Source organism: Canis lupus, chromosome 12 (assembly GCF_011100685.1).
Source record: "Canis lupus familiaris isolate Mischka breed German Shepherd chromosome 12, alternate assembly UU_Cfam_GSD_1.0, whole genome shotgun sequence".
Taxonomy (NCBI): Eukaryota; Metazoa; Chordata; class Mammalia; order Carnivora; family Canidae; genus Canis; species Canis lupus.
Genome location: NC_049233.1, coordinates 18,091,724 through 18,103,398, shown reverse-complemented (window position 1 = coordinate 18,103,398; position 11,675 = coordinate 18,091,724). Strand labels below are relative to the sequence as shown.

Below are 11,675 nucleotides of genomic sequence, written 5' to 3'. Positions count from 1 at the left end.
ATTTTAAGAGTCCCCCTTAAATTTCTTGCAGAGCTGGTTTGGAGGTCACATATTCTTTTAGTTCCTGCCTGTCTTGGAAGCTCTTTATCTCTCCTTACATTCTAAATGAGAGCCTTGCTGGATAAATATTCTTGGTTGCATGTTTTTCTCATTTAGGACCCTGAATATATCCTGCCAGCCCTTTCTGGCCTGCCAGTTCTCTGTGGAGAGGTCTGCTGTTACCCTAATACTCCTCCCCATAAAAGTCAGAGATTTCTTGTCTCTTGCTGCTTTAAGGATCTTCTCTTTATCTTTGGAATTTGCAAGCTTCACTAATAAATGTCGAGGTGTTGAACGGTTTTTATTGATTTTAGGGGGGGGGGGGATCTCTCTATTTCCTGAATCTGAATGCCTGTTTCCCTTCCCAGATTAGGAAAGTTTTCAGCTATGATTTGTTCAAATACATATTCTGGCCCTCTGTCCCTTTCAGCGCCCTCGGGAACCCCAATTAAACGTAGGTTTTTCTTCCTCAGGCTGTCGTTTATTTCCCTTAATCTATCCTCATGGTCTTTTGTTTGTCTCTTTTTCCTCAGTTTCCCTCTTTGCCATCAACTTGTCTTCTATGTCACTCACTCGTTTTCCACCTCGTTAACCCTCGTCGTTAGGACTTCTAGTTTGGATTGCATCTCATTCAATTGATTTTTAATTTCTGCCTGATTAGCTCTAAATTCTGCAGTCATGAAGTCTCTTGCGTCCTTTATGCTTTTTTCTAGAGCCACCAGTAGCTGTATAATAGTGCTTCTGAATTGGCTTTCTGACATTGAATTGTCATCTAGAATTTGTCATCCTCTCCCACAGAGAGGACTGTTTCTGATTCTTTCTTTTGAGGTGAGGTTTTCCTTCTAGTCATTTTGCTCAGTGCAGAGTGGCCAAAAACAAGTTGTATTAGGAAAAGGAGCAAGAGAAGAGAGAAAGAAGGAAAGAAAAGAGAAAAAGAAAAAAGAAAAAAGGAAGAAAAAAAGAAAAGAAAAAGAGAAAGAAAAAAAGGGTGGGGGAAGCAAACAGAAATCAAAAAGCAAAGAAAAACAAAACAAAACAAAACAAAACAAAACAAAACAAAACAAAACAAAACAACAAACCACGGAGGAGTATCTTCTGATTCTGTGTACTTTAAGTCCCTTGACTTCCCCTGGAACCTGTCCGTCTAGCTGGTCTCCTGGGGGAGGGGCCTGTTGTGCTGATTTTCAGGTGTTAGCACTTGGGGGAGCTGCTCAGCCCCCTGCCTGGTGCAGGGCTCAGTGGGGGTTGTTTACCCCGTGAGGCCCCAGGAGGAACAACCGCAGTGGCGGGGCCAGCTCTGGAGCCCTGGAGTCAGCTCCCGCAGTAGCTCCAGAGCTCTCCGTCTGCAGGGCCTGGAGGCTCCGGGGCGGGGCCGCTGCTCTGCTCAGCTCGGGGCAGGGGCGTCCTCGCTGTCCTGGGCCCTCCCGGCCTATGCCTGTCCCGGGGGAGGCGGGATCCTGGGCTGTGTCCCGGCGCCCTGTGCTCCGGGACCTGCGCTGGTGGATTCGCGCTCCCGGGCCGCAGCCCCCTCCGCGGAGCCGCCCCTGAGCACCCCTCCGAGCTGCTCCCGCCCCGCAGCCCCCTCCGCGGAGCCGCCCACGAGCCCCCCCGAGCTGCTCCGGGTCCAGCCGTGCGCGCTGCAGTCCTTAGGGAGCTCGGCGCACTCTCCCGGGGCGCAGGTGTCTGTTAGTGTCCCCGGGAGCCCGAGGGCATCCCCGCCCTCCTGGGTCCTGCTCCAACTCCCTGGAGGCCCCTTTCCGCCCGGGAAGGTCGGTGCAGCTCCTGCTCCTCCGGGACGGGGCTCTCCTGTCCTGGGGACACTCGCCCCGGCCTCAGCCCGGCTCCTCTCGGGCCCCTCCCCCTCGGAGGCCTTTTGTTTCTTTACTTCTTTTTCCCCGTCTTCCTACCATGATAGAAGCGCGAACTCTTCTCACTGTAGCATTCCAGCTGGTCTCTCTTTAAATCTCAGGCCGAATTCGTAGATTTTCAGGGTGATTTGAAGGTTATCGAGGTAATTTGGTGGGGACAGGTGACTTGGGGACCCTACTCTTCCGCCATCCTGCCCCTCCCTCTGAGAGAGGTTTTCTCTATTTCTATATTAAGTTTTACGATGAAGCATCCCACCTAAATTCTCCTTCACTGTCAATTTCTAGAACCCAACATCGACTTTTTATTTTTAAATGAGGGGCATAGAGATATTAACTAAAGATGAAGACATAGTGTTATTACTTCTGCAAGCACTTTTTCTTATACTTTCAAGTAAATTCATTTGCTTTACTGTGGACTCACACCAAACTTTTAGAAAAGTGTTACCAGTCACTTGACCAGACAAGAAAATTCTTCACAATAAAATGTAGATTTAAGTAGAATGAAGTAAAGATATTTCTTTTAAAGTATTTCTTCATATATAAGACAGCAAAAATATATGAAGATTGAAATTGTTAAGATGTCTTGTAAAATGTAATGTATCAATAGTTTGTATTCTTCCCAAACTCTCTCACCAAGTTATCTGTTTCTTATACTTTCCAATCAAAAATTCCCATTTGATATTTCTTATATGTTTAGAAGTTAATTTGAATTGTTTTTTGTTTTGTTTTGTTTTGTTTTTAATTTGGAATTGTTTTATTCAAAATGCTTAGAAATAACAGCAAGATAATAAAATTAAGGGAAAGCAAGTGAACTCTCCAGTATTCTTGAGTAAGGGATGAGGGTGGTTGGAGAAGGCTCATATTTGTTAACTACTTAAAAGAATTGAGATATTCTCTGATTTGTCATATCAACAGAATACACAGGAAGGTTCCTCATCAAAAGCTACTGAATTTTTCAACTGACACTTAAAAATGTTTATGTGGTAGATGATGTCGAGCAATTGTTGAACAATATTTATTTTAGATAACTTATAATGTATTTTTTTCAAAATTCAGGTCTTGCATAAAAAGAGCAAAAGTGCAACTCTTAGAACTCAACTTAAAATATGTTTGCTGGATATCTATTAAACAGGACTGAGCTAGTCTCACTTACATATGAGGATGAACTTAATTTCTAAAAGAACCTGAGGATCTCAGTATCTGATCAGGAGAGAGAAGGAGAGAAAAAGTATTAGAGTAGAACCTAATCCTGTGTAGTCATGATGATTGCTGATGAAAATATGACCCCTGTGTTGAGAATAAAGAAATAATTGGAATTAGCCAATGGAATAAGGGTTGGAAGGGCATTCATCTTAAAGAAATTATGTGGAAAAATTAATTTATCCATGAATTAAAGTCTGATACAGATGTAAACCTTCAGATGGGGTATCTTATTTTAATTGCAGTGACCACTTCTTGTGAGCTTCTCAATGGGACATTTACACTTAGATTAATAGACATGTGAGAATAATCCAACTGCTGCTGACTGGAAAATTAAGCACTTCCAAGTCACTAGTAAGCACAGGGGGTTACCTCCTCAGGACTAAGAAATAGAAAAAGATGTCAGAAAGATGGGATCAGAAGAAGGGGAGCAGCTCTGAGCTCAAGAATAGAATAAGGGAAGGAAAGATTTGCTGGCTCCCATTTTAGAGAGAATTGAGAAAATCAGTAGGTTAGGACAGGCAAGTAAATTGCATATACAGTATATATTTAAATTTATATATGCCTATGTGAGTAAAACTTACTTAAATTTTAAGTTATCCAATAACAGTGTACCAAGATTTTTGGTATGGGACAAAGAGCATATTTCTAATGATCAACTAAAATAATTAAATGTTTGGGATTATTAGGATTTTTATAAACTAAGTTAAAAGGTTACTTCTCATGTACAGATAAGCTTTCCATTCCTCCTCTTTTTTTCTTTCTAATCTACTGATTTTTTTCATGAGTCTTTCACTACTTACGCCCTCAAGATTGCACTCCTTAAAAGACTTGTAAAGCTGCTTACCTTAAATACTAGAATTACTACATTGCTTTTCTTTTTAGAAGTTTTAGCAATAAGTATGAATGGAGAAAATAATATCATAGGCGAAAGTTACAAAGATTTTATCATCCTGTGTATTTCATATTATTAGTTTGGAGACAATAAATATCTGATATTTCTTTAGCAACTCTTCTTGCCTGGAATGTTTGATATACGTCACCATTTAGTTACAACACTCTTTCTCACTGAACATGGAATTGGCCTTAGAATTCTCTCTTGCTCAGCAGTCCAGATAGCCACTGCCATTGATTGATTGAATTGACAAAATAGGCACCTTTTATATATTTTCACTGTCCAAGATGATGTGGTTTTGATAAATGTGAATGTTGCAGACCCTGGGCCACTAATTGTGGCAATAAATTGCTTCTTTATAATTTAATAAGGAAAATTAGGAAATGAAGAAAAAATGAAACAGGATAGAATACTTTCTCCAATGGACTCAATGCACTAGTTTTTGCTTTAATTTTCACAATTTAGGTGTTTTTTATTAGATCCACAAAATCCCTAATCCAGAAATGTAATATGTACTCTTCCATGTTGAACATTGTGGTATTAGATGGGAAAAAACTGCGCTCAGAACACATGAAAAAATTGTTTTAATACAACTTTTATGACATTTACCTTATTGATTTGTCATATGTTTCTTGGCTTGTCTTTTCAAAAATAATTTGAGTTTCTCAAGGCAGTGACAAGGTCTTTCTTTATGTTTCCTAAATATCTGGAATAACTACAACATGATCCCAGAATAGTGATCAATGAATCCAAGCATTCCTAAACTATCCAGTTATCTGTGATTTAAAATTCTTTGTATCTGTAAGACAAAAACAATTTAAATGATAGGTACTCTCACATTTAAATAATTATTGAAAAGAATGGTCTAGTTCTACTTCATGAGGTAGATTCTGTTTAATGTGTTGGGCATCCAGAGTAAAAGACTGAGATGGTGTTTACCTGCTCATAAAAGGGAGTGGTTTCCATGTTCTCCAAGGGACTAAACCAAACTCACAAATTATCCTGAATTATACATACTTTATATTTTTATATATATTTATATATTTTTATATATATTTTTGCTGTGTTTTTTTTAACTTGAGATTTAATATATGAAATATCCAAAATAAATTTCTGATGGGCTACAGTCCCTAGAGGTAACAATATTGCACCTTTCCTATCTTTGGAAAAAAAACACCTACCTTTCCTACCTTTGGTGCTTCCTGTGGGATTTGAGGAACAATTTCAGCTGCTTCTTCTCCAATCTGCTATAATAAGCCATGGAATACTTATGATCTCAGAAATAACTCCATGCTACATAGAAAAAAATAGAAATGCGTTTGACTTCTAAACACAGGATGTTTATACATTAACATCATAAAACTTACTTGAGGGGATAATTCTTTTTTTGGGTATAACTAAGCTAGATAAGATAATTTTCAAACAAGTCAGTACAGTGTCATTGTTAATGCTAATATATATTTAACAAAAAATTTAGTGGATTATGAAATCACCTGACCACTCTAGATCTCAGTATTTTTTTGTGTAAAATTAAGTATCCTTAATTGGTAATATCAGTCTAAAATTCTGTTTTGGATTTCTCATTACATTGTGATTCTTACATTAGGGACATTAAAATAATAAGTGTAGTTATATAAAAAAACATACTTCTTTAGTATCATGTGAATTATTGCAAGGTTATTTTCAACCTTGATCATTTAGCAATGTAAACCCATAATCTTGTAACTATTAAAATTTCTTAGAGAAACTGCCTCAAGAGAAATCAGAATATGGAGTTTTTGTGTGGCAATGCACCAACTTTTTCTAGTCACTATCTCTTTGAACATTCAACCAAGCATAGAAATGTTCTTACTCTTAATAAGCCTCAGTAATCAAGACTGTGCAGAAGAGTTCTATAAGTGAAAGGATTGTTTTTTCTTCTTTATTTCAGCAATACCTGAATTGAGACAGAAGATCTGTGAACTGTTATATCCTAAGAAGTCATTTACAATGAAGATCCTTCTTTCTTTCATTATTTTGTCTTTTGGTGTCTTCATTCCACCAGGTAATATGAATATTATTGCCACAGGGGTTAGCACTAAGTGAGGTCGGGTCAGGATTTTTAAAAAATAAATATCATTAATGTTATAGAATCATTATATTAATACTATTGGCAAGACCATATATTTATTTACAGTCCCTAGATGAAGAGATATATGAATAATTTTTCAAGGACAATTCACTAGTAAAGTCTGCAATTCACTTTGATTACATGAGATTTTACTTATAATATATATTTATATATTATAAATTTCTTTACATGTATACATATAATTACATATATATGTAAGCTATTGAAAAAACTAGCACTACCATGATTTAATCAATTCCTGAAATGTCCTTATTTAATAATCAAATTCTACTAAATTTAATATATTAGTAGATTCAAAAAAAATTTAGAGTGGAATGAATTTATTCTTGGAAATTATCTGTCTCACACTTAGAGTATTAATAGCGTAGGTTAAGTGAGGTTAAATGGCTTGCCAGAAGTCCAAAGATTAGCTATACATCTACTCACCTCCATTTAAATTCTTTATTTTGCTACTTTTTTGGGTAACCAAGCTATCTGTCATTGTTGAGATCAAAGGAGATCATCATAAAATAAACCTATAGTATTCCATTTTCTTACTGCTACTCTGCTCTGACATGCAAACATAAATAACTTTTTAGCTGATAGTTTCTCACCAAAAGAGAGCTGAACTTCAACTAACAATGTAACTCAAGGAATTAGAGTTAATTTAAATGAGAATAATTGTTTTCCTTCATCATCTTTATAAAAATTTATTAAAATATGTTCATTAAAATTCTGTTTCTAGAAATTTTCTGAAATAGTATATAGAATTACTTAGATTTAAATATGCACTGATCTGATTTTTTTCTTAATAGTAATGATGCTAATAGCTAGCATCTGTTCTGCTTTTTGCCCTTATTAATTTATTACTCATTACAATAGTCAGTGAGGTGATCTTTATAAAAACCAAGTCATTCATTTACTTATTCAACCTAATTTTGAAGATATATTTCACAAAATTATCATTTTTAAAAAACCTCTTATAGTATATAGAACCATGGAATAAAGGAAAATATGTTATTGTCTTTATTTTGGAAAGCATCCTTTTCTTATGCTTCAAAAGTAATCCTTTTTCCTTTTGCAGCGGGCTGTGACCAACCTGTTACCACTTCTATGTCACCATTGAGTACCATATGTAGAAAAAAGTTTGAGATACTATACTCAGAGAAGCAAAATTCTTCCACAATATTTGAAAAGGCAAATTATGGCACACACACAAAAAAACAATCCAGGTAAAATAAAACAAGTAGAATTATATCTTGCAATTTTAATCACTACCTATCAAATGAAATGGAGGAAATAAACCTATGTTCTCTATCCCACTCCCCATTTGCTTAACTCCTGTCTTTGAACTTCTAGTTTTATGAAGGTTGAATTTCATGTTCAGAATGAGAAAGAAGTATCATTTTAAAGTCATAGGGTCTTATTTTTTATGAAACTATCTAGACAGATGTTCTTACTATTTCCAAAAGGGAACATTCTCCAGTCATTGCTCCAGAATCCTTAAATAGGATACTTGCTGATTTTTTGGCTTGCTATTACATAGGAACAGAAAGATTTAAATGGGGGGAAAAACAGTGAAGCCCTTTCTCTTTTCTTCCCTCTGTGGTCTGTGCTTCTTTGTAAGTCTTCTTTTAAATCTTGGCATTTCTTACCTGAATTTTTAATTCCATCCATTCTTGTCTTCTTTCAGCTAGAAGTAAAGAACACTATACTGTCTTTAATTGGTGGGATGCATGCATAAAACTTGGTAGTCAATGTAAAAATAAATGTGGTGAAAAAGAATTTAAGATGGCATACTGTGGAAGACCTACAACTCTTTGCTGCATGAAAGAATGTGACCACGTTGAGTTATTGAAGAGATCCATTCACAAAAAGAGGACAAATATTAACTAACTCTTCTCTTCAGTTCATTACCTCTATTCTTTATTTATGGCCTAGTATTTCTGTCCATATATGTCTATACTGAATAAAGAGCTAAATAAAATGTATTTCAGTTTGAATCACTCTTGAACATTGTATCTGCTTAGAAAAAAAGGAGTAGAATACAGAATGAGACTTCGAACTCAAGAATAGAAACATTAGATAAGAAAAATCCATGATGAGACTACTGTGCTAAAGGTCATTCTGGGGCCAATTCTATGCCGAATGTAAAAAGCATGTTGTAAATGATTGGTGATGTATATCAAGCATTCTTTGAGAGTCAGGAGTAGGGAGAGAGCTGATGAGAGATGGAGGGTATGTGTTATCCCTGAATTATCATGGAGTCCTTGTAACTTTCTCATATTAGCTATCCTCTTCCTGTTTACCGATAAAATTCTTACAATAAAAATAATTCAAGTGCTTAGCTAGCCCTTTGAGAAGAGTTGCCCCAAAGGGTAGAATAGAGGGGAATTATTATAAGAAGAAAGAGATGTAAGATAAGTCCTTGTACCCTGTAGCGATAACAATCATAATCATAACTGCAGTTATTTGTTATAGTGTTATGATTACAATTAACTTCTCTTTATTTTGTCTTGTGCTTTAAAGATATATATCTTATGTATCAGATGACATTTATCCTATTTTTATCTTGATAGTTATTGAAGTCTTAGTGTGTTTGCTTGTAGGTACTAAATCCTGGGGGAAAATGGAGTTACTCACTTAACCTTATAGAGGTTAACAGGGTGAAGCTACAGCACCATATACCTGGTGGCTCTTTTATGCTGCTCTGATATGCATACATATCAGCTTTGGGCTGAATTTACAACAAAACATATCCTGTGTACAGTGGCTGGGGTCATTGAAAAATAAATCTAGGTGTTAATCAGTTATATGTGACTTTGCTAGTATGTATATTGCTGTGTTCTCTGTTCTGTGTCAAACTGGAGTTAAATAAGCCTTATTGGATCTTGTGAGTTAGACGTACAATTCAAGTCTTGACCCATACTTGAGTGATACCACAGTATACCAAAATACAATATATGTATCTATCTTAACATAAATGGACATTATGAATAAAAATACTAAAAAAATATTTACATATGCATTAATTATTCAGGGGTATATAACTACCTAAGGGTTAGAATGGTTTCAATATAAGTTATTCATGTTTGTCTTTTACTGATAGCTGACAATTTTACAAAGTATTTAGAACAAATTATATTTACCTAAAAGTAGTGCATGAGAATTCTGAATGGTCCCCATTTTTCCAATTTTAGCCATTCTTCTGTGTTTAAGTGCATATCATGTTGGTTTTTCATTTACTTGTTTTTTTCAAATGATGTTGATGAACTTTCTCACATACCCATTAGCCATTAGATATGATATTTTGTGAATTTCTGTTTGGACCTTGAGTCCATGTTTTTATTGGTTGTGCTTCATTTCCTACTGATTGATAGGAGTTATTAAACATTAATTCATGTTAAAATATCATATAGTTGGGATAATACAGTATGCAACCTTTCAAATTGGCTACTTTAGTAATATGCATTTAAGATTCTTCTAAGCCTTTTCATGGCTTGACAGTTTATTTCTTTTTATCTCTGAATAATATTTCATTGTCTGAATGTACCAAAGTTTATTTATTCATTCACTTCCTGAAAGACGTTTTGATTGCTTCCAAGTTTTTGCAATTACAAGTAAACTTGCATGTGTGAATTTTGATGTAAATATGTTTTCAACTCCTTTGGGTAAATACCAAGAAGTACAATTGCTGGATTGTATGATAAGAGTATGTTAGCTTTTGTTAAAAAAAAAAAAACAAAAAAAACCTGCCAAACTGTCTTTAAAGTGGCTGCAATGGCTGCAATAGCCAAATTATGGAAACAGTGCAAGTATCTATCAACTGACGAATGTATAAAGATGTAGTATATATATATATATAATGTGCATCAAAAAAATAAAATCCTTCCATTTGCAGCAACATGGATGAAGCTAGAGAGTATTATAGCAAATGACATAAGTTGGTCAGAGAAATATGTGGAATTTAAGAAACAAAACAAACTCGCAAAATGAAAAAAAGAGAGAGAGAAGCAGAGAGGCAAACCAAGAAATAGACTCTTAACTATAGAGAAGAAACATGGTTACCAGAGGAGAGGTGGTGATGGGGTAAGTTAAATAGGTGATAGGGAATAAGGAGTGCATTTGTTGTGATGAGCATTGGGTGTCATATGGAAGTGTTGAATCACCTGAAACTAATATTACACTGCATGTTAACTAATTGGATTTTAAATAAAAACTTTAAAAAGTGGCTGTACCATTTTGCATTCCCACCAGCAGTGAATGAGAGTTCCTGCTGATTCACATCCTCATCGTCATTTGGTATTGTTAATGTTCAGATTTTGGCCATTTTAGTAAAGTGTGGAATGGTATCTCATTTAAATAGCATTTCCCTGAAGACATACAATATAGAACATCTCTTTACATGCTCATTTGACATTTGTATATTTTCTTTGATAAAGTGTCTGTTAAGGTCTTTAGGCCATTATTTAATTAAGTTGTTTGCTTATGTTGAGTTTCAGGAGTTTTTTGTATATTTTGAATATTAAATTCAACTTAAATTCCTTTATTAAATATGTCTTTTGCAAATATGTTCTCCCAGTCTCTAGTTTGTCTTCTTATTCTCTCGACATTGTCTTTCACAGTGTAGATTTTTTTTTTATTTTAATGAATCCTAGCTTATAGTTATTTCTTTCATGGATCATGTATTTGGTGATATGTCTAAATAGTCATCCCTATACTCACGATCATATATTTTTTTTTCTTAGGTTCTCTTCTAAGATTTTTTTTTATAGTTCTGTGCTTTACCTATAGGTCTGTGATACATTTTGAATTATTTTTGTGAAAAGTGTCTAGACTCATTTTTGTTTATTTTGTACAGTGTTGGATTTGAAATTTTGTTGAGGATATTTGCATCTATGTTCATGGGAGATATTGGAGTGTAGTTTTCCTTTCTTGTAATATCTTTGGTTTTGGTATCGAGGGAATATTTTTAAACTGATAGTGTTTTGCTATATTAAAACCTACATGAGGGCAGCCCTGGTGGCTCAGGGGTTTGGCACCGCCTTCAGCCCAGGGCCTGATCCTGGAGACCAGGGATCGAGTCCCATGTCAGGCTCCCCGCATGGAGCCTGCTTGTCTCTCTGCCTGTGTCTCTTCCTGCCTCTCTTTCTCTCTATGTCTCTCATGAATAAAGAAATATTTTTTTAAAAAACCTACATGAGGGGCACCTGGATGGCTCAGTCTGTTGGGCGTCTGCCTTTAGCTGGGGTCTTGATCCTGGGGGTTGTGTGATTAAACCCTGCATCGGGCTCCCTGCTCCATGGGGAGTCTCCTTCTCCCTCTCCCTCTGTTACTCCTCCTGTTTGCTCTTTCTCTCTCTCCCTGTCAAATAGATAAAATAAAATCTTAAAAAAAAAAACCTACATGAAACATCATATTTTATAGTAGATTGCTGACCACTTTCATCCAAGTCAGAAACTGATTAAGAATAAACATTACACTGGAGTACTTCACCAGTACTATAAGTTAAGAAGGACAAATAGTATAAGGGGTGAAAAGAAAGAAATAAGGCTGTCATTCA

The 11,675-nt window shown here is 35.6% G+C and overlaps 1 protein-coding gene and 1 long non-coding RNA gene across 2 annotated transcripts; one reads left to right on the top strand and one right to left on the bottom strand.

The window, feature by feature from the left end:
* Window positions 1-4,588: 4,588 nt before the first annotated feature.
* LOC119874177 lies at window positions 4,589-8,092 on the bottom strand. Its single transcript, XR_005367814.1, has 3 exons — window positions 7,768-8,092; window positions 5,184-5,295; window positions 4,589-4,801 (listed from the first exon to the last, which is right to left on the bottom strand). It is a non-coding gene; the product is annotated as an uncharacterized LOC119874177 (long non-coding RNA).
* On the top strand, window positions 7,226-8,008 carry DEFB112 (defensin beta 112). Its single transcript, NM_001284457.1, has 2 exons — window positions 7,226-7,344; window positions 7,810-8,008. The coding sequence occupies exons 1-2, from the start codon at window positions 7,226-7,228 to the stop codon at window positions 8,006-8,008; spliced, it is 318 nt and encodes a 105-aa protein (NP_001271386.1).
* Window positions 8,093-11,675: the final 3,583 nt, after the last annotated feature.

Coding starts and splice junctions, on each gene's coding strand:
- DEFB112 (NM_001284457.1), top strand. CDS start 7,226: ATGTCACCATTGAGTACCATATGTAGAAAAAAGTTTGAGATACTATAC. Junction 7,345..7,809: donor CACACAAAAAAACAATCCAG/GTAAAATAAAAC, acceptor TCTTTCAGCTAG/AAGTAAAGAACACTATACTG.